Raw genomic sequence first — 21,682 nt, 5'->3', positions numbered from 1 at the left:
GTTAGGTATTTTGCGGGCAACCAGGCGTTAGTACTAACACTTGGCGCCAAGACGTTTTATTGCAGGAGGAAGAAAAAAAAAAAAAAAAAACCCGGGCTTATGTATATTATAAACCGAGAACAATTCAACACAGCCATAAGTTTTATTCAATTTCTATTCCATTTGTGATACGTACATCAAGCTATGCTTTGATACTGACATCACCTGTGTTGTAATCTATATAGATCAGTGATGGCCTCATCATAAGCTGCTATGATAGGTCTATAGAGCTGCTCTAGATCTCCTTCGGGAGTTCCGATAATGATTCCCTTTTCGTGATAGGGAAAAAGAATATCCCTAATTTTCCAACAAATTTTCCAACAAAGCGGTTCCAAAGCTTTGAGCTTCTCTGGAAACTCCTCCAGAACTATCTCAAAATTAATGGACATGTTACCTTTCTTATTCATAACAATCTGACTGAAACTTCCGATCTCCCATTGCTGAAAAACGCTCTCCTGAGGCGCCTTCTTGTTGCCGGAAAATCCGTTATGCCATGACTGGCACCCACACATCCAAAGAAGGACATAGAAAAACGATTTGAGGTCATGACGATATGTGTGGTCGATGTTGCGCAATACTTCAATCGCCATGAACTGGATCGTGCCAGTTATTTGTCGCGCTCCGCTTGGGCCGCTATTTTGTGCTTTAGCCATGTCAAGGTCAATCAGCATTCCCTTGAAGCCATCTGCTGTTTCAGGGTCCGTGATGATGATGTTGTTTGGAGAAATGTCGCGGTGGAGAATTTTGCCAGTGAGGAAGAGAGATTGGTGCGCCTTGATCGCATCTCGCATTGGTTCTAGGAGTTGCTCGATTGTCCGAAACTCGCTGATGACATGGCCGGCTGGTGAGATGACGAGGCAAGAATAGATCCGATCTTCCCACAGGTCCTCGCTAGGCACAGATAGGGTCGGTTTGGTCTTGCTTGTCGACGACGACAGCTGGATGCTCAGCTTTCGAATTAGCTTTTGGCTATCGGATCGCTGCCTCTTATTAGATCCAGATACGGTGTCGGTGGCGCTAGATGACGACTTGCGCTTATTGCCCGATATACTAGTGCTTGTTGAAGCCAATGAAGGGTCGTCCGCCCTGTTCTGAAATCGGTGAGCCGTTGGGAACTGCAGTCCCTTCCGTATTTCTGCAATGGTAGCGATTCGATGATGCGCTACTATTCCAGCTACCTGTCACACGGACATCTGCCTACACTCCTGGGTTTGAAGTTCAATAGAGCCTCAATGCTTGACATCAACCCAACCTCGCCATACTGCCGGTGACATTCATCAGTCAAACTGCCGACCGGAATTACCGACAGAATGCCACACGGACATCCGCCGGCGACTTTCATCAATTAAACCACCGACCGGAATTACCGACGGGCAACTGGACGAAGGCTGGCATTCAGAAGATCTACTTGTAGGCAGATGAACTAGATAGACTCGCGCCGATGCCTGGCACACAGGGCTCGGTACGTACCAACCTTCTTTGGTATAAGAAGGCCTTAAGGCCCGACCTTCTCATGAAGGTTGAAAGGATCAGCAAGGCCTTCGGGACCAAAGTAGTTTATCAGCTGAATTGAACTACTGTTCCAAGCCCAGAATACTGCCCTTGTCACACCTCCTCCCCGGACGTAGCCGCCTCGTAAACCTCACGCACAGTAACCCCGGCCTCAATCTTTAAAGCTGGCCCCTCGTACCCTTACCCCTCTGTCTCATACCCCAGAAGGAACGTGATCCGCTTCGGGTTGTGCATCCACACGCTCAGGGCCCCGGCGCCGTTCGATTTGCCGAGGTATCAGTGGCTTTGGATTTCTGACCGCGCCATCCACGTCCGAGTTTCTACATCTATTCTTACACCATGAAAGCAAGAAGTGGGATAGAAAGAGGTGAAGTTGTCGAGACTACGGTCTATGCTGAATCTGGTCGCTTTTTATCCTCATACTCCTTGCGCCCCTCCTCCCTGAGCTTCTCATCATCTGGGCGAGACAATTCGACCTGAGGCAGCATGAAGAAGGTAATGACAAACGCCAGTGCGCAAAGAGCTGCCCCAGTTATGAATATGATGCGGAACCCCTTTCTATACGCGGGAATCAGGACACCACGGATTCTGTCGGCTTCGGCCTCGGAGACGGTCCCTAGGTACATCTGTGGGTTACTTAAAAGAGTTTTGGATGCGTCATGGTCGATGTCGAGAGACCCCAAAGATCCAACCAGAACATTATTGCTACCAGACATGATTGTATTAGCACTCCAGGTATACACGACGCTACATGTAAGTATCAAGCTCACATGATTGTTCCACAAACGGCGAGGCCAATGGTGGCGCCAAGATTTCTGACGAAACTGCATGAACTGGTAAGCATATGTCATGTTGGGGCCCGCGTACCTTGACTTACTTGCGGAATGAGGTGACGACAGCCATGTCACGTCTAACCACGCCCGCCTGGACGGCAATCAAAGCACTTTTGAATGTTAGAGTGACATAGTTAAGAATCGGGGACCAAGACACAAGCCAGACTAGACTCACGGCTGCAACGTGTTCCCAACGCCTACTCCGATGAGGACCGAGTACCCGATCTGCTTCCCAACCCCGGTGGTCTCATCAAGGGTTGACATCAAGCCCAGGCCAACGGCCCAGCAAACCCACCCGAAAAGGATGGACTCGCGATAGCGACCGACCCAGTGGACCACAAGACCAGACAGAGTGCTGCTTGCCGTCTGGACCAACGTGACGGGCAGCAGCATGGCACCGGCCCTCGTCGCTGAGTACTCGTACACCAGCTGGTAGAAGGACGGGATGTAGTAGACTTGCACGACAAAGTTCCAACCGTTGATTGCCATGGTGATGCAAGCCCCGTTCACGATCTTGGACTTGAAGATGTGGACTGCCGAATGTCAGGAACTTGAAACATGTCTGGTGGTCAAGGTGAGAGGAAAGACCCACGGGGAACAAGAGGGTATTGTGGACCCTTCCATTGCCATAATACAAAGGCGACGCACGCCAAAAAACCGGTAACCAGCGTCGTGATCACATGAGTTGACTCCCAGGGATATTCACCTCCACCCCAGGTGAGCCCCAACATCAGAACTATCGTGCCGGCCAAGGCCACCAAGATGCCGATGAAATCCACTGCCTTGAGCTTCCTGCGAGGGTCGGTTAGCGCGATACATAACGCTACCCTATCTCTCAGGAGAATAGGTACTCAACTTACACTTTCCAGTCACCCCGGACCTTCTTCAGCGGCATGAAGAACACCACGGCCAGAGTGGTAAGCACAGTCAGGGGCATGTTGATGCGGAAGATCCATCGCCACGAGTCCTCCGACTTGGACGACAGCGCACCGCCAATCACGGGGCCGATACCATTGGCAATAGCCACTACGGCACCCTTTTTCATTATCATTATCAGATGCTGCGGTTAGATGGCCAAGAATAAGATAGGTAACTCACGATAATGCCCTGGTACTTCCCCCTCTCCCTTAGCGGGACCACATCGCTCACAATCAGCTGGGCGACCGTCATCAGCCCGCCGCCGCCGATGCCAGTAAAGGCACGGAATATCGTCAGCTGCAGCACAGACTGCGCCAGCGACGAGGCCAGGGATCCGAGGAAGAATATGGCGAGGCCGGTGAGGAGGATGACTTTGCGCGACCAAATGTCCGACAGCCGCCCGTACAGCAGCTGGCCGACGGTTGAGGTTCTGGATCCAGTGTCTGGTTAGCGCTATGGACGTGGACGTACTGGTAGGTTTGCGCGAAGGTGGAAGGAATCCTACATGAAGTAACCGTTGGCTATCCACGAGACCTGCGAGGTGGACCCCAGGGCGTTGCCGATGATGTACAAGCTGGTCGCGAGCGTGGTTTGGTCTATGAGTGCCAAAAGGTCGACGCCCGCGCAGGCGAGGAATATCTGCCATGGTCAGTCTGTGCTCGTTTCCATTCATGTTTCAAGTAGTGTGCGACGGGGTAGGAACACCATACCGTGATGATAGTTCTCTTTGGGACATAGTTGGTCTGCTCATTGAACTCGTGGGCCTTGGTGTCATTAGACGTTTTGCTCGCCACATTGGACTCCTCAGCTGACCCCAAGACCTCGTCGGGGGTGTTGGTTTCTTTGTCCATGTTCGGTGCTGGTGGTAACTGAAGATTCAGACGGCGCACAATTCTTGTCCCTCCTCTTTCAAATACCACGAAATTCCCACGAGTCCTGATTTGTTGTTGAGTAAGCCCTGTCGTTCGGGGCAAAATGTCGCCATACCGCTCCTACTTGACTCTGTCCCACGCATCTCATCGCAAAAGGCTTGGCTTAGCTAATGACGAGCGACAACAAGCGTGTCCCTTGATGGCCGGTGTCCCTTGATGGCCGGTGTCCCTTGATGGCCGGTGTCCCTTGATGGCCGGTGTCCCTTGATGGCCGGTGTCCCTTGATGGCCGGTGTTCCTTGATGGCTGGTGTCCCTTGATGGCCACGGCGTCCTTGATGTCCCCAAGATCAACATGACCAAGAAGAAGAAGAAAATCGCGTATAAAATTCGGTCGAGGGCGCCACCCTTTCCTCCCCCGGCTTTGTTTCTCCGCCTAACCCTTCGAGAGCCTCGATCATCGTTCTAGTTCCGGGTTGGCGGTAGACGGTGGAGCGAGGACCGGGATATTGGCACCTTAATGGCCAGGGATCGACGTGATGACGCCGGAATAAGCTTATGCAAGGCTCCGATCAACCCGCACTGCCGGACCTTGAGGGACACAAAGTAATGCAAACTAGCGTAAATCGGCGCGCAGTCACCTAAGCGAGGTGTCGGTACGGGATGAGCGACATTATTCAACGGGGGGGCTGGATAGGTACCTTAGGCATTCTTCATAACAACTTTTGTAGTGCGACGTCGATGTGCCTCGCAACCATCAAGGTCTACGCTGCCGGTGGGACCTTTTCTCCGCGGGTGAAGATCATATGTGCACCCGGATGGCAAGGTCTAGCGCGACAGTTGCCTTCTTTTGACAGGCGAGACTAGCCAGTGGCGTCTTCGACTTTTAGGGGTCTGATATGATCGGTATACATGTATGCGAAATATGCTCGGATTACCCAGCTCATACTAGCTCGTCAGTAGCAAGGGTTGTTGTTGTTGTTGTTGTTGTTGTTATTTTTAACGTCTACTTCCGCCTCCCGTAGGGCATGAGACGTGCCGCACCGGTGAGTCTAGCATACAAAATTAAGAGCAGTGCCCTAATTGTCCACCAAAACCATTAATCCGAGGGCAAACCGAGGCCTATTGCCAATGTAAATCATGTGTTGCCCATAGCGTAAACGCGGCCCAACACTTATAATCGAATCGCCCAGTGGGAGAGTCAGTAGCAAGGTGTTGGCGTGGGGGGAGACGAGTTCGGGCCTGAGTCTCGGGAGGATCAATAGGCTCAAGACCTGCTCCGGAGGCGCGAGATCACAGTCGGCGTGAAGAATCTGCTTGATATGCATCTCGTTCCATAGGATGAGCAGCTGCCCCTTTCCGAGTGACGTGCCTAATATGACGATCCCTCGGCCTGATATGTACGTACATATGCTCTCCAGTCCTAGATACTTCAGTACCTAGAGCAGTCGCCCCTGTTATAAAAGCTTATGCCGCAGTTTTGTTGCAAAACCTTCTCATATACTCGGCAGATTAACAGCAAAGCTCTTCCACCATGGCAAATCCTTTGAACGTGTACAGGGGACCCGACTCCGTCCGGAGCTACTTCCACCCAGAGTCGTCACCGCCGCTACCCCTGGTTGAGATACCCGACTGCCTCAACCCGTACCGCCGGGATGGCGTCCGCATATACGCAAAGATGATGTCGATGCATCCTGCAAATAACGTCAAATCGATGCCAGGTTGGTGAACCTATCCTGATTCCTGCTGCACGGCCGCCGTCGGATGGCGGGACTAACGAATCAACCCACATGCAAGCTCTGAATCTTCTCGAGAATAGTGTGGAGAAGGGCAAGACGCAGACGGTTATCGAGTACAGCTCGGGGTCTACCGTGATTTCCATGTCGCTGATCGCCCGCGTCTTTCACAATCTTCGTGATGTTCGAGCATATTTGAGCAACAAGACATCCCCGGCCAAGCTCCAGTTGATGCAGTTTTTTGGCCTCGACATGTATGGTGAAGTGCCAGTGATTCCTGCAACTTCGGTCTGAACTGACGCCGTGGGCAGAACACTGTTTGGCGGTCCGTCGCAACCCGAGCCTGATGACGAGCGGGGAGGCATCCGGGCTGCCGAGAGGCAAGCCAAGGAAGACGACTCCAAGATAAACCCGAATCAATATGACAATGACGACGTTGGTTCCCCAGAAAGACAAGGTTAAGGCCATACCAACAGCTGCTGACTCCGAGACATGGAATTAGAACTGGAAGGCGCACATTCGGTGGACGGGCCCGCAAATCCTCGGGCAGCTACCGGAGATCAACGTGCTATGCGCAGGAATGGGAACCTCAGGTAGGTACCTTAGGCAGGCTCAGTCATCTCTAGGACTGTACATCTAATGGGATATCGCAGGAACCATGACGGGGTTGGGAACGTACTTCAAGAATGCCAAGCCTACTGTGTACCGTGTCGGGTATGTCCATGTCGCCCGAGTCGTCGAGGGGAGCGCAAGCTGACCGCATCATGATTACAGAGTATGCACCGCATCCGGCGACCGCGTTCCGGGCCCGCGCTCACATGCGCTCCTGGCCCCCGTACAATTCCCCTGGAAGTCATCCGTGGACCACATGGAAGAGGTCGGCTCGCACGACTCCTTCTCGCTGTCTCTCAGCCTCTGCCGCGAGGGTCTCGTCTGCGGTCCGTCATCCGGCTTCAACCTCAAGGGCCTTTACCAGTTCATCGCCAGGCGCAAGGCCGATGGATCGCTCGCCGAGCTGGCGGGCGAGGACGGCGAGCTTCATTGCGTCTTCCTGTGCTGTGATCTGCCGTATCAGTACATCAACGAGTACTTTGACAAGCTGGGGGCTGAGTACTTCCCCACGATCAATAATGAGGTAAGTTCACAGAGGTCTTTAGGGGTGTGTGACAGGAAATTAACCGAGTTTCTAGCACTTGACCAAGGTGGACCTTCACAGGTACGACGATAGATGGGAGAAGGAACCTGCCGATGCTCTCGACTTGTTCTTCACACAGGACGACGCCCTGGCAAGCGCGCTGGTGCCGATTACATCCAAGGTAAAGCCCCAGCCTCAAACTTCCATCGTCGACTTCCGGCAGCCGCTCGACTTCCACGACTTTCACCTCCCGGGCTCGGTCAATGTGCCTTTTGTCCACGAGGACACGCCTGGTCCCTTCTCTGAACCGTACATTCTGGAGTCTCTCTGGAAGAGGCTGGAGGAGAAATTCAAGGCGCCGAGCAAGGAGCTCCGAGATCTGCTTCGCGGCAGACGAATCTTGCTTCTTTGCTATGATGGGGATAGCGCGAGGGTGGCGACGAGTGTTCTCAGGGCTAAGGGACATGAGGCGGATAGTATCAGAGGCGGGTTCAAGGCGCTGAGAAGATTGAGAGAGAAGTCGGACAGCAGTTTTCGTGTCAGGAACGAAACCGGCGTGGAGGTCATTGCGGTTCATCTTCCGAGTCCCATTTCTGTTGCTGCGCAGGTCGTTTAACCAAGGAAAAGGCATGGTCATGTGGAAGCTAGTCCAAGATTTGATGTACCAGAGACACGAAAACAACATGGCTTTGCGCTTATTTCCCGCATTCCACCGGGCGCAGTGGGCTTTTGATGACATTGTGTACCTAATCTTACGAATAAGTGGTAAATTACCCAAAAAGGGGCTTGATATCCACACTCGTTGCCGGGGCAACTGACTTCCAAGACCCTCTTATAGCCTCTGAACTTTAGACTACAGCACCACCTAGTAAGTCTCACGGCCCCCGATTGCGTTGTAGCAGTAACTTGGGCTCCAATATAGCCAACGTGTCGTCGTTGCTCACATTCGATGTCTACAATCGCTACATCAAGCCATCAGCCACACCAAGTAACCTGATAACAATGTCTCACTGCATGATTTGCATCTCTGGGCTCACCAGCATCCATGGGCGTTGTTGTTGTTGTTGTTGTTATTTTTAACGTCTACTTCCGCCTCCCGTAGGGCATGAGACGTGCCACATCGGTGAATCTAGCATACAAAAATAAGAGCAGTGTCCTAACTGTCCACCAAACCCTTTAATACGAGGGCAAACCGAGGCCTATTGCCAGTGTAAATCACGTGTTGCCCATAGCGTAAACGCGGCCCAACACCTCCAGTCTAATCACCCAGTGGGCGAGCCGCCAGTCTATGGCAGGACCTGTAGAACAAAGGAAAAGACATAAGAAAGGGGAAAATCACTCCTCCCCGTTCTCTTTCTCACTCTCCCTCCTCCCGCAAAGCCCCCTCCCGTCTCCTTACACGATGAACTAGCCTGTCCAAGTCCACCGTAACCCTCTCAATATCGTGGCCATGGCCAACCTCCACCCCTTTACTCCGTAAAAACCCCGTAAGGCTGTCAGCGGTGCCACCATCGTCAATGTGCTGTTGCCAGAGTGCCTGCTGCCATGCCTTTCTCGTGCAAGTCCACGGAAAGAAGTGCGAGGTCTAGATCCCGGCGATGAAGCGCAGCCAGTAAATTCCAATAGCAAGGGAGAGATTCTCCCGAGCAGCCGCTTCGCTTGTGACCGGAGAAGTCGCATATGCCTTCCTGCAGTGGAAGGGGTGGAAGGGGGTCTTTCAGCTGCCACGATAGCATGTTAGTAGCGCATCCTTATGCTCGAACCTTTCGTGATAGTTCTTGAAAGCACCGTGGCCAGACCTGGCCGCGAGGAGGTGGTGTATAACGAGCGTCTGTCCAACTCTTTTAGTTCGTCGTTCAGCTTAATAAAGACCCCTAACTGGTAGTCTGCATAAGACTCTGGCTTGTTTGCGGCCCACCAAGCCTTGCTTCCGGCCAGTCCTTCTCCTCTGGCCAGCGCTCTTCCTTCACCCAGAAAGCAATTGGGTCAGTGTGTTTATGGGCGCCGCTGCCAACCGCTGGCTGGCCAAATGCGTCTTCTGTAGGGTGTGGAAGAGATTTCCGGTGTCGCTTTGCATCTGGGTCTGGATCTCCCTCGACCGCGTGTCCGGTTGGGTGCTTGCGCTTGCGACCTCTGCTCTGGACAGACGCCGGTTGTTCCTATGAATCCCATGACCCAACTTGGTTTGTGAACCACATAATACAAAGGACAGAGGGCAAACTTGTGGTCTCCTTACCAGTTGCACGTTCTGTGATATGTGTCTGGCTGTTCCTCACTTACGATCGTTGAGTGTTCAGTCGATCAAAGGGTCATGACGGAAAAGAAAGCAAAAAGGGGCACAGGCCAGAAAATACCGGTATTGGGGATCATAGGACCTGGTTGTGGATCAATCTACCACATACGACCATACCCACTGGAAAACTCGGGATCCCGTCCGCTCTCCCATAGATAAGCCAGTGAGGGCCAGACTAGTAGTTGGGTCGGTGACGACCAGCGAATCCCTGGTGTTGTATGTTTTTTGCTCCACTTTCCTTTTTTGTCCATTCTCTTCCTTCACATTCCTCCCCTCCTTTTAGCTATGTGCAGAAGGCGCTTGCCTCTTTTTCGCGACCCGAGGCCAGGTAGCCAGGCTCGCCTGGGACAAAATTGATGACACCCAAGTCCACCACTCAAAACACCAAATCCGGCCAGAAAACCACTCAAATCAGCGATTTTACCGCGTTCGATGTCCAACGAGGGCATATTGTCAAGTTATATAATCCTCATGTAGTTTGAGCAATCCCTTTAGTCAGTTGTTTTGGGCTTCCTGGGCTTAGAAGTTAGGCTTTGGGTCCCATCAATTATGTCCCGGACGAGCCAGGTTATTTATATAGACGCTTTATGGCCGTTTGGGTTGCTTTTTTATCTGCTCCCAATTGGCACTGATCAGGGTGCTTACTGTCGCTTTTCCTTATCTGATAATACTCCTGTTATCTCTCTCGCTCTTTTCTCTCCTCAATGACACTACCTACCTACACCTCTATCAATGTCTCTCCCTACCTCTACCCATCAATTCACCAGACTTCAACCTCGCACCAAGAAGCCCTCCACCCCAGTCGCCAGCTCAAACCTTATCAACCCCTCGCACTCAACCATAGGAGTCCCGAAATAAAAAGTTTATTACGCCAGCAACTCCAGGTGCAACAATGACTAAAACTGCTGCCTTGACCTGGACACTGCCTACACCGAACACTCCAACTTGAACACTGGCGATAACAACGTTTGCGGCGTCAACTCTACTGGTAAGACCAGGAGCTACAAGCGATGGAATGCTTCCATTTGAGGTTTTAGAGATCGATGTACTTGCGGCCCTGAAAATCTGCGATTGTGACATTCTGTGCAGAGGGTTCCGGGTGGGGATTGAAAGGGTTGGAGAGGGGAGGGGGGTTGGCTGATCTGAAGAAGGTTAGGAAAGGAGCGACTTTGAGGGTTGAAGATGGCAAGAACAATGTAATGACGAGAGTTAATTAGGGCACAGAGCTGAGCCCCACCACTGAACAGAAGCTGCGACTTGATTTTCAATTTTCCTTGACTGGGTGATGGAGAGTTGTCGTTATTCCTCCCTCAGCCGCATCACGATGCTTTTCCACGAACATCATGTTCGCATCCCCATAGTTACAGCTTCAACAGGAACGCCTCGCCGTCACTCCTTAGTCGGACCATATGCAAACGTCTCCCTCCTCAAACTCCATACTGGGAGTTCGTCTGCTCAATAGAGGAGTGCTCCCTCTAATCCGTTCCCACCAGTGCGCATCTATGCATGCTTGTCGCGACGCAAACACCGCTGGCCTGGATCTGATAATTACCGAATCCTCATACCTGTCGATGGCATCCCGCAATTTCGCAGTCGTGTCTTCCAGGTGCGAAATCACCTGTTGCGCAAACTCCAGGACGTCGAATATTGCATGGTTGGCGCCCTCACCACGGTCTACACACAGGTATTAGATCAATCCCCTCTAGTTGTGACGATCAACAACAGACTTACACATGGCCATAGGATGCAAGGCATCACCAACAAATGTCACTCGACCTGCACTTCGCAGACCCTTTGGCGGTGCCCAGTCCGCCAGGTCGAGGCGCTTTACTTCGGTGTCCCCAGGAGCGTTACAGACGAGTGACTTGAAAGGTTCGCTCCACAATGCGGCAAAGGTCTTGAGAAGCCCGAGTCTCTCATCATTGCTTTCGGGAACCGGGATGGGTGATGATTGCCCAAGCACGCCGCTGCGGATGGGCCATGAGACAACCACTTGCACAGTGTACTTGTCTGTGCCTTTATTCGGGCTGTTTCCAGGGGCATCGAGGACTAGAGGTATGTTCATGTCAGCGCCACACCCAATGGATGTCATTGATGGAATCTGGAATCCTTCTTACCGCTAACATAAACATACGATCTCGTCGCAGGACAACTCCCTTGCAAGAAAAACGGATCAAGCGCCCTTACCGGCTCAATATCTTCCTTCGAACACTCGAGTCTGACACCCATCACTCTCACTGGAATCCGGTATTTGGGATACTGCTCTTCCGGGAAAAGGGCACGGCGAATCACCGAGTTGGCACCATCGCAAGCCACGAGCAAAGTCCCTGAAGTTGCTGTTTCATCATCGAATGCCACAGTGACAAACTCCTCCCCGGTATCAACCTGCTTGACACTCTTATCCCACTACAACCTCTCGTCCCTTGGGTTAGCATCAATCTTCATTGCTCTAAACATGTGTACATCTCCTCAAGGAACACAAGAAGCACCAACCTTCACCTCAACCCCCACTCCGAGCAACTCTCTCAATCTTCTTCTCTCAACCCTCACCCTGCTGTTTTCTCCCACCTCTGGCACAGAAGCCTTCAACTCCCCCGTGCTCAAATCATAGAATGGGAAAGTTCCTGTTCGCCCAGCCTCAATGGCTTTCCTATCGACATAAGTCTCTGGCAGTCTCTGCACTAACTCCTCGGGTAGGAGATAACGGAGAGCTGCTAGGGACCAATGGATGGTCAAACCCCAACCTAGGTTTTCCTTCTTGTCTCGAGCTGTTGGACTTGGCTCACGGTCGAAAATAGTGAAGGGGATCGAATGGAGCTTCAAGACTTGAGCGAGGAGAAGGCCAGAAATGCCGGCGCCAATTATCAAGACACGTCGTTGTGGCATTTGATTGCTGTCGGGGGCGTTCGATACTTTGACATGGGCGCTGCTTGGCATTTTGGATCGGGATCGCAAGTCGTGATACACTGACAAGTTGCAGGCGCGGAGAAAGACGGCACAATCCAAAGTTCCTGTAAGAGGTCGTACCAAGTTATATCTACGGCTTGGCTTGGGAAAACACGCACACATCTTCCCAACAAGGCGGATGCACGGCGGATGTAAGTCGTCGGCAATCAAGTCTTGGGTCGTTTCCTGGAAGCGAGAACCATGCATGTGAGCTAATATTGGTCGTCAGTTTAAGCTCGCTTGTTTAGGTTTTGCGGTACAGCAAACCTGATGAATGCTGTTGCATGAATATGGTGCAACATGGGTTGCAATTGGGACCAGGAGGGTAGTACCTGAGTCTGACATGCCGCCACAGGGTTCTGGCGAGATCTCGCCTGTAACCACTGAGGAGCGTGTCTCTGTTCAGCTTTTGGTAGGCCCATGGGAGAGTATGAAGGTAAGAATTGGTAAGCCGTCCCGTGTTTTCTCTCGGTAGGTATCCCAAGATGTGGATATATATTATTCGCATGCCCGTCCATGGCCGTTAACTCCGCAGTCCGCTTCGTTGCACTTGTTTCACCACGGTATCAATCGTTTTCCCGGTCCGCCAACGGACAGAAAACCACTCACAATGACGGCAATGGATCCAAACAGCGACAAGGAAGCCGTGACGAGCGTCAAGGAAACGACAGTCAGTCCCAGTGAGAGCCTGGAACTAGACGCAGCATGGACATATCTCAACGAGCATCGAGACACCAGTGCCGCCGTTAACCTGGAAGCCGTTAACCTCTCCTTACTCCGGAGGAAGATTGACTGGCACATTGTCCCCCTCATGTTCCTCTGCTACACCTTGCAGTTCCTCGACAAGGTCATCCTGAACGCAAGTCCCCTTTCCCCATTACAAAGCCAAGTCCTGGCATCTTCTAACCCCATGGCCTCCAGTACGCAGCAGTAATGGGCCTCCCAGCCGACCTCCATCTCAAAGGCAACGAGTTCTCAAACATCGCGACTTTCCTTTTTGTCGGCCTTTTGTGTTTCGAGGTCCCCAACGTGTACCTCCTTCAACGCCTGCCCTCGGCCAAATGGCTCGGCGCCAACGTCACTCTTTGGGGAATTGCCACCGCCTGCGGCGCCGCTGCGCACTCGTACCGCACCATTCTGGTGTCTCGCGTGTTCCTGGGCATATTCGAAGCCACAATCGGCCCTTCCCTCATGCTCATCAGCAGCCAGTGGTATACCAAATCGGAAGCTGCGCCACGCTTCTCATTTTGGTATCTGGGACTGGGAGTAGGGCAGATTATTGGCGGCTTGGTGTCGTTTGGGTTCCAACATGTTGTTCCCAGCGAGGGCAGACTGGCCGGGTGGAGGATCATGTTCGTTGTGTTGGGTGTAATCACGGTAGTGGTTGGATTGGCGGTTATCTTGATGTTGCCCGATACCCCCATGAAGGCGAAGTGGTTGAGTGAGAGAGAGAAGGTGGCCCTCTTGAAGCATGTTAGTGTCAATCAGACGGGGATTGAGAATACCAAAAAGGGATTCAAGTGGAAAGAGGTGGTAGAGGCCGTGATGGATATGCAGGTTTGGTTGCTGCTGTTATCGGTTGTGTTGGTAAGTGTTGTCCCTGTGGTGTTTGATCTCGAGGTACTAGACTAACATTTTCTAGCTTTCGGTGTCAAGCGGCGTGGTGACCACCTACTCGGCCACTCTAATCCGGAACCTCGGGTACGCCCCGAAGAAGGCTGCACTCATGAACACTCCTTCTGGAGCTGTCAGTATCTTCTTTACCCTGTTGGTTGGCTATGGCATTCGCACACAATCCCATCGCTGGGCGTGGATCATTGCTTGCATCATTCCTGCGTACGTTCCCAGTTCCCGCCATCCCCTTCCCCATTCATCCCCCGATCCTCACTAACACACCCCATCAACAGCATCCTTGGTGGCGCCTTAATGTCCTTCCTCCCGACCACCAACCGCTCCGGCATTCTCGCAGGCATCTACCTCGTCAACGCTGTCGTCGCCCCTCTCCCCATCTTCTACAACTGGACTGTGTCCAATATCGCCGGAACCACCAAGCGTGCTTTTGCCGCCGCCATCATCAGCGGGTCATTTTCGCTGGGGAATATCATCGGTCCCCAAACATTCAAGGCGAAGGATGCTCCGGAGTATAGACCCGCTAAGATCGCGGTAATGGCGACCCAGGCTGGCTGTGCCGTGACTACTTTTGCGTTGTTTCTGTGGTACGTGTGGAGGAATAAGACGAGGGATGCTGCGGAGAAGGTCAGGAAGGGGGATGGAGGAGAGGGGGCAGAAGTTGGCGAGATTGGTGAGAAGGAGGCATGGAGTGGGCTAACGGACTGGGAGAACAAGAAGTTTCGGTATGTGTACTAGGCTGGATCAATGGGGGTTGGAAGGGTGATGGTGGTCTAGGACTTTGGGCCTTGGCTAGCTTGTGCAATCAGGGATTCCATATCTTGGGCCTACTCAACGCGACTTCAATCTGTCCTTCGTCCTCGGGGTATATCCTCCTCCAGTTCCGTATCTTTCAACATCGGCGCTCCCTCCTCTTCTTCACCACTCTCCGTCCTTCTGATATCCCTGACACCTCCAGCCATCTCCACATCCGCATCCTCGTGCGCACCCGATGCCGCTCCGCTCTTCACACCCGCCTCTTTCCCCAAAACAGCCCACAGCGCACTGCCAACAATCAACCCACATCCAACCACACTCCACCCACTCATCGTTCGTCCAAATACCCACCTATCAAATCCCGCTGCGAACAACATCTGCGTATAAACCATTGCAGTCGCCCGATTCGATTTCGTCGCTCCCTTTGTCATCGTCGCCCGTCTTCCTTCTCTTCTCTCTCTTCCTGCTTCGACCTCTCCCCTCGCTTCGACCTCTCCCCTCGCCTTCCCATCACCATCCTTTCCAGGCCCAGCACCCAGTCCAGATGTCAGCAGAAACTGCATCACAAACCCAGCAACACCCAATCCAACCAACAACGCCCATTGATACAGTCCCCTAGGCAATCCCCATCGAATAGCCGGTACCAAATCCGTTGCTTCTTGCCCGATATCCAACAATGGACAGAGCAGGAGAGCAGTTAAAGAGACCAGGGTACACCATAAGGAGAAATAGTTGACGGATATCAAAGGGTGCGTGGAAGGGCCGAGGGCGCGAATGGTAGTGAAGGCTGCGGATGCGCCGAGGACTGAGAGGAGGGCCATTAGAATGCCTATGAGACGTTCGGCGGGGGATACGTCGGGGACACCATTGGTTGCGTTACTTGCGTGGGGGGCGGTGGCGGAGGTGGTCGGGTCCGGGGGTAGGGTAGTTGTGAGGTTATGGGTTAGGGTTAGGGAGGTGAAGTTACTCGAAGTAGAAGCAGGGAATTGAGGACTTTCGAGAGCGGGTGCTCCCGAGGTAGTTGAAGAGGCGAAGAATGAAACGGGCCGAGCAATCAGGACGACGCCTGCTAACGCGACGAAGCTGGCTATTTGCTCTCTTTTGGTGAAGGGGTCTTTGAGGAGGAGGTGCGAGAGGTAGCCTGAGAGGGAGGGCGCCAGGAAGGTGATGACTGTTGCTTCGGCGATGGGGAGGTAGAGCATTGAGTACCAGAGGGGGAAAATCCCAAAGAAGCCCGTGACTCCCCTCAAAACCAACAACCACCTAACCTCCCTCCTCCCCCACGGCGCATGCTCGACCTTTTTCCAATGCATATATACCAGCGAGAGAACGCTAGTCAAAAACATGCGCGCGAAAAGGATCTGGAAGGGATGCATTCCCTGACCCTCTTCCTTCTCGCCTTCCCCGGATAGTTCGAGGAGACGAGCGGAGAGGTTCATTAGGGCGCCGAAGAGCTGGGCGATAGCTACTTGGAAGAGGGGACGGTTGCGGTGGAGGAATGCCCTCAGTCGGGATCTGATGTTGGTGGGGAAGGGAGGAGCGTTGGGGTCGTTGGGGTCATGGTAGAAGGACCTTGATGGTGATGGAGAGCGCGAGAGGGCTCGACGGATGTGTTGAAAGGAGGGAGAGAGGAGTTCGTGCTCGGAGAAGGGGGAGGTGGTTAGGGAGCGGAGGGCGGAAAGGTCGGGAATGTGGAGGTTGTGGCCTTTGTTGATTTTGCTGGTGAGTGGTGGATTCGGTGAGGGGGAGGATGCTGAGGATGATGAGGGGAGGTTAATCATCGTGTAGGAGTCTTCGCCATCGTTGGGGTTGAAGTCCGTTTTGGAGTCGAAGAGTTTATCGTAGCTGGGCATGTTGATTTCAGTTCATGGGTGTGATGCTTGATGCAGTTGTGCTTATGGTGATGGAATCCGTGATCCGTGAAACAGGTCGATGAAGCAAGGTCTGGCAATGAAACGACTCCGAGAAAACAAACGGTGATGGAAAAGTCTATAATGTTGGCGTTACAAACAATGATGATTTATTCGCTAATCTATCAGCAAATAGACAAAAGACACTGAATAGAAGGATGATTGAGGACAGAAGATGTAACTGAAAACAATGAAGTGAAGATTCTGCAGTCAGCCAAGACGACAAAAATCGGGTCACCTGCAGACTTGACAACTGGGTCATCCCCGAGATCCTTGTGAATGGGGTAGGTATGCCATCATTGACGTTGAAATATGAGGGGAAGGGCGTTAAACCCGGCCTTTGGGTGTGATAGAAGTGATGTGATAGGGCGATTGTATGTCGGCATCATCTTTCCCGAGTTCACGGATGAGTGTCGCGTGCGCAAGTGGCGGTTGGTTGGTCGGCTGCGGGCTGGTTACTACCCGACGGGACCGCTGGCGAGGTCGTTGAACCAACTGGGTGGTAAAAAAGTTCAAGACCGTCAAGACATCGCGTTATTATCTATCTTCGAGGATCCGGTGTCCAAATGTCTTTGTGCGATAGGGAAAATGACGTCGAGTTAAACCAAGCATGTGGACGAGGGGAAAAGCGAAGGGGTGCATGATGGATCCTTGCGGAAAGGCGCTTTGGTTAAGCGAGGAGACAGGCGTAAGAAATATTAACAACGGGCCACGCATTTAGAGTATAAAGCAGTTAGCGTCTGTCAGTGTAACTACTAGCCCCGGTGGTTCGGCCTGACTTGCCGCCCGCCAAGCACAAACTACGAACATCACTCACGGAACCGCTTCTCCATTAAAATGGTGTTCACTACAATTCAATATGATCCAAACTATCGGCCTAAGAATAACCAGCTACAAGTCGAAAATGACCTCCTCCGAAGATGTAAACAATACATGCACAAGGATCTGGGACAATCTGCCACTGTACGGTTGTTTGAAGGGCTAGACCTAGACCAGTTAGCGCCAGAAAACACAGTGGTACCTTTACATGAGGTGAATCCTGTCGGGGCTAGGTAGGTACTTGCCAGATCTTTCGCATATCTCATTACTCGTTTCTTTGCGCCCTATTTCCCGATGTCAGCAACAATTTGCCCGTTTAGAATTGAAGTTCGTTCATCGTGTGCATGGGTCCAAACCTGGTCAAGAAAAGATGCTGCCACACGTTGTTTTTCAACCAATGTACCGAACGTGACCACCATCTGTAGGAAAAGTCGCCGAGTGTCTGAGATGTTACAGAGCAGCTTATCAAGACTTTCTAGCCTTTGTGCCAGAAGGAACAAGTAATCTTGAGGTTGTTGGGTAATTCCACCGTCTGTTTCCGGTTTCTGATCATCATTCGCCTGCGAGGGATGTTGGGCTTCAGGGGCCGAGCTTTCCTGGTAGGATGGCTGTTCTTGAGATGACTCCTGCTGCACGATGTCTGTTGCTTCTCCGGAGGCGAAGGTTGATGATGGCTGCATACCTCCCGGTGTCCCTTCTTCCTCTAAAGTCGGTTGTCCAGCTGGACTTTGCCTCTGTTCCGAAGCTTCCTCTTGCTTTGGGCACTGTCTCCCTTGCGAGAGCCTTTACTACTCGTTGACTTGCTGCTATGCGGATGGCTGTGGAACTAAGGGAGTTTCCGGTGCCTTCGTCGGTGAAGACCTGGAAATCGTATACTTTTTCTGGACACCGGTTATTCCCAAGACAACCAGGCATTGAAGTATTGCAAAAAAGAGATCTGTGGATGAATACCAGGGCAGTGTAAAGGTCATCACAGAGAAAGACGACTGGGAAAGGAGTTGCAGAGCTGGTGCGAATGAGAAGGTAGAATTTTTATTGCATTCTTGTGGATGTCCTTCCACCATCCAAGGCTAAGAAAATGCCACCGCGTTGATCATGAGCCGTCATTTTTCCATCACATTTCCTTCCAGATGAAAGGCCTAGCCAGGCCATGACATCTTTTTTCCGTCACTTCTATAACGGAATAACCAGGTCAGTCCCGTGCTGATCCTCAAGTCGAAGACCAAGATACCTCAACAGGTTGAACACAAGTATCCTGTAGGTGAGTACCTCAACTAGAGAAACGAACGGGAAGTTAGATGCTTACCCGGGATTTTGGAGCAGGGGGGTCATTGGAGTCCTCGCCGAGGTAACCGCCGTGGTTGGATTCTTCTTCATCCCGTTCACTTTCCACGAGCCGGCTGGTTGGTTTGCTTGTCGGTTTGCCGATTGAGCTGCTGGTCGACTTGTTGCTTCGTGAGGGACCTTCACCATTATCTTCGGAGCGTTGGGCTTTACTACCTCCACCGATTATCGGCCTCTCCTTTCCCTTTCGTGACTCGGAAGCCACCTTAGCGGACTCCTCATCCTCATCGTCAGAGTTTGCATCGATGCACGCTTTCAGTCCTTTTATGATGAGGGGAAGACTGTAACCGATGACTTTTGGTCCATGCTTCTTGACCACGGGACCAATCCTCTGGATAGTCTTGAGCATACTGTCGAAGAATGATTCGGGTTCGACCGATGTAGCGTCACCAAGAATTCGGCTTTCGGCCAGTTCCTTCTTGCCGGCCTTGAGAACAGGTGGCCAGCAGGGCGGCGGCCTGTTCATCAGTGATCTCTTCCTTGTTTGAAGAATTGTAATCGTAGGCAACTCCGGATTCGGTCTCTCCCCCCGAGGCTGACTGTTTGGCGAGCCACTTGTCAAGCTTCTCGTAGTTCCTCCGAGATTGATCTCACGCGGTCTTTACAACGAAAGACTTAGCAACCCGAGCACCTTTTGCCAGAAACTTCCCAAGATCGCCAGGGAGATGGCTTCAGTGTTGCCGTAACTACGAGTCGCACTGGGGTCTCGAATGCGCACTATTTTTATGTGCTCACTAGAGGCAGTCTTGAGGAAGTCCCCAACATGAGTATCGCTACTCGTAGACTCGTTGATGCTGCTCTTTGGCCGTGGGGGTTGACTTGGCGGACCTCGTCAGAAGTCTCGCTTTTGGTCCTTCGTAGCGTATACGAAGCTTGACGATCGCTACGCATAGGGTATCAAGGTCAGCATGAGACAAATAGCGTTAGAAGGGAAGAGATACATACAGCGATATTTTCCACCAGGGCTATAATGAACACGGTCAACCACGGCCCGTTCATCCTTCAAGATAACCGCCTCTTGATCATGGCTGTTGTGCTGAATCGGTTTCGGCGATTTGGGATTCTGCGGATCATCGGAAGCACCCAAAGTCCACAGAGCTCCCTCAACACCGGGCTCCCTCAGAATTGCTTGGATATTGGCCATGTTGAGCAAGAATTTGGCTTGTCAAAACAAAAGGAAATGGCTGAGTTGCTGAGTTGCTGAGTTGAGGTACTTCCAAGCGGAACTTGGGTTCAGCCGATGGGATTGACACTAACGGAATCCCGTCTCTGGGGCCCGCGATATTTAGGCGACAAAGAAGGTTCTCTCTGTGCCTATGTTCTGTGATCATGACTCTACCATTCTGATGTTCTTTACCCCTCTTCCTGATCTTCTTCTCCAACTTCCTTTCTCCCTTCCCTCAGCTGACATTCTGCATTGAGGCCCGACGATTAGGGCTACAGACTGAAGCTCAACTAATGAATAGCACCTGCTTGGTCCGCGTACTATGCGTGCCACAGGGGCAAAGAGCCCTTGACTTCAACACGTATGTGGACGCCTGACACTAGTTTTGTTTTCGACTGTTCAAATCGCGGGACATGAACAAGAAGAAGTCTGCTTCGCGGAGTATGAAAAGGTTGATTACTCGAATATGGGCTGGACTTGGCTGGTGCATATTGGGCATACGCTTCTCGAATCACTGAAGTTTGAGGTGCTCTCGGCATCATGAACTTCTGATGGTCGGTGGTGGTTACTCCATCCTCAAGCCCTCTTGTGGATGCGAGTGGACCAAGGCGATACATCAACCCAAAGAACGGCATAGACACAGCCCACAATATAAGTAAGGCAGCCCTGAAGTAACGACTGTTACATCTAGTGTATCATCTTGCGAGAATGAAGGAGTCCTGCTCGCTACCCAGAGATGTAGAGCTGCAAGCTGGCGCCAGATAGGCAAGAGCAGAGCAGAAGCAGGCAAGCTGATGGGCTCATTCAATTAGTTAGATGGATGAACAAATGAGGGAGGCAGACGTTTTGGGGTAGGTACTTGTGAAAGGGGAGATATCTCGGCTGTATCGAGCTCATCCAGCCTGTCGATGCATACCTTTCCCAGTAAACATTGCCCGCGTATCTGGCAATTAAGACTCCACATGATCAACGCAATGATGCCTGATCTGAAAGCATGTAGGGTTTTCAATGTCAAATCAAGGGTCCAAACGAGGCCGCTTGGCCACAGCCTATCTGAATAGGGTTGCTCAATTTGCTCGGGGCAATGAGCGCAGAGCCTCAATCCATGTTCTCCTTCCATTCCCGCAACTTCCAGCAGCCTTCCACCGATAGACGCCAAGATTGCAACTCATCCACACAAGAGTATGCAAGCCACCCAAAGGGACCGCATCTGACTGCGTTCTGGCTTTAGAGGTCGAGGGAGGCCTATCCAGTCCTGGCAGAGGTGTTTAGAGATGTTGTCATCGGTCGAGCTTGCACCACTGGTAAGCCGTATTGGAGCCAAGGATCAAGTCCCGGCCGGTTGAAAGGTAATCGAGTTGGTGGGTTGAAAGAGATAGAGATAAAAACGACGAGAGGAAATATCGGTGATTGATGAGGTGAATTGGACATCGTTGGCGAGAAGTTGATCTATGCCCACCAAGCTTCACGCGCTCCCTCATAATTCCCAATTATCGCGCCGACACTTCCCTATGTCCAGTCGCGATTAACCATTCGGACGACTGCCTGGCAGAAACGACGGCGTGTCTTCGATGTGGATGATGCCTGTTATTTCGTGTTTACACACTGGAATGCAGGAAACGTTGCGCAGCCCTCCTCCGTGAGATTGGGTAGGATCGCGATTGCCAATTCGAACTAGGACGTGATGTCATCACGGCGTTCATGGATTCTTCATCTTGTAACAGAACGAAAGTGCACACCATCCAAAGTCTTCATCTTCGGTTTTTCTAGGTTGGGC

General features: G+C 52.0%; 8 protein-coding genes across 8 annotated transcripts; 2 read left to right on the top strand and 6 right to left on the bottom strand.

The window, feature by feature from the left end:
- Positions 1–200: 200 nt before the first annotated feature.
- SMAC4_13765 (uncharacterized protein) lies at positions 201–830 on the bottom strand (the record flags this gene model as incomplete). Its single annotated transcript, XM_066091601.1, has 1 exon — positions 201–830. One exon carries the CDS (start codon positions 828–830, stop codon positions 201–203), a length of 630 nt encoding a protein of 209 aa, XP_065947087.1.
- Positions 831–1,929: 1,099 nt separating this feature from the next.
- Positions 1,930–4,161, bottom strand: SMAC4_09685 (uncharacterized protein). Its single transcript, XM_003344086.2, has 9 exons — positions 4,013–4,161; positions 3,808–3,941; positions 3,483–3,732; positions 3,245–3,420; positions 2,977–3,176; positions 2,560–2,917; positions 2,429–2,494; positions 2,322–2,375; positions 1,930–2,256 (listed from the first exon to the last, which is right to left on the bottom strand). The coding sequence occupies exons 1-9, from the start codon at positions 4,151–4,153 to the stop codon at positions 1,941–1,943; spliced, it is 1,695 nt and encodes a 564-aa protein (XP_003344134.1). The 5' UTR covers positions 4,154–4,161; the 3' UTR covers positions 1,930–1,940.
- Positions 4,162–5,682: 1,521 nt separating this feature from the next.
- Positions 5,683–7,659, top strand: SMAC4_09686 (uncharacterized protein; the record flags this gene model as incomplete). The annotated part of the gene is made up of 7 exons (XM_024656020.2): positions 5,683–5,893; positions 5,970–6,162; positions 6,220–6,343; positions 6,411–6,501; positions 6,562–6,622; positions 6,683–7,043; positions 7,099–7,659. The coding sequence occupies exons 1-7, from the start codon at positions 5,707–5,709 to the stop codon at positions 7,657–7,659; spliced, it is 1,578 nt and encodes a 525-aa protein (XP_024510965.1). The 5' UTR covers positions 5,683–5,706.
- A 2,984-nt stretch (positions 7,660–10,643) lies between these two features.
- On the bottom strand, positions 10,644–12,316 carry SMAC4_08433 (uncharacterized protein). Its single transcript, XM_003347381.2, has 4 exons — positions 11,830–12,316; positions 11,454–11,742; positions 11,068–11,385; positions 10,644–11,010 (listed from the first exon to the last, which is right to left on the bottom strand). The coding sequence occupies exons 1-4, from the start codon at positions 12,271–12,273 to the stop codon at positions 10,733–10,735; spliced, it is 1,329 nt and encodes a 442-aa protein (XP_003347429.1). The 5' UTR covers positions 12,274–12,316; the 3' UTR covers positions 10,644–10,732.
- Positions 12,317–12,829: 513 nt separating this feature from the next.
- Positions 12,830–14,740, top strand: SMAC4_08432 (uncharacterized protein). Its single transcript, XM_003347380.2, has 4 exons — positions 12,830–13,129; positions 13,204–13,869; positions 13,925–14,118; positions 14,190–14,740. The coding sequence occupies exons 1-4, from the start codon at positions 12,893–12,895 to the stop codon at positions 14,647–14,649; spliced, it is 1,557 nt and encodes a 518-aa protein (XP_003347428.1). The 5' UTR covers positions 12,830–12,892; the 3' UTR covers positions 14,650–14,740.
- A 13-nt stretch (positions 14,741–14,753) lies between these two features.
- On the bottom strand, positions 14,754–16,520 carry SMAC4_08431 (uncharacterized protein; the record flags this gene model as incomplete). Its single annotated transcript, XM_003347379.2, has 1 exon — positions 14,754–16,520. One exon carries the CDS (start codon positions 16,518–16,520, stop codon positions 14,754–14,756), a length of 1,767 nt encoding a protein of 588 aa, XP_003347427.2.
- A 2,170-nt stretch (positions 16,521–18,690) lies between these two features.
- SMAC4_08430 (uncharacterized protein) lies at positions 18,691–19,206 on the bottom strand (the record flags this gene model as incomplete). The annotated part of the gene is made up of 1 exon (XM_003347378.1): positions 18,691–19,206. One exon carries the CDS (start codon positions 19,204–19,206, stop codon positions 18,691–18,693), a length of 516 nt encoding a protein of 171 aa, XP_003347426.1.
- Positions 19,207–19,473: 267 nt separating this feature from the next.
- Positions 19,474–19,884, bottom strand: SMAC4_08429 (uncharacterized protein; the record flags this gene model as incomplete). Its single annotated transcript, XM_003347377.2, has 2 exons — positions 19,474–19,623; positions 19,686–19,884. 2 exons carry the CDS (start codon positions 19,882–19,884, stop codon positions 19,514–19,516), a joined length of 309 nt encoding a protein of 102 aa, XP_003347425.1. The 3' UTR covers positions 19,474–19,513.
- Positions 19,885–21,682: the final 1,798 nt, after the last annotated feature.

The sequence above is a fragment of the Sordaria macrospora genome, chromosome 5 (genome assembly GCF_033870435.1).
Source record: "Sordaria macrospora chromosome 5, complete sequence".
Taxonomy (NCBI): domain Eukaryota; kingdom Fungi; phylum Ascomycota; class Sordariomycetes; order Sordariales; family Sordariaceae; genus Sordaria; species Sordaria macrospora.
This window is presented reverse-complemented; position numbering and strand designations above follow the sequence as displayed.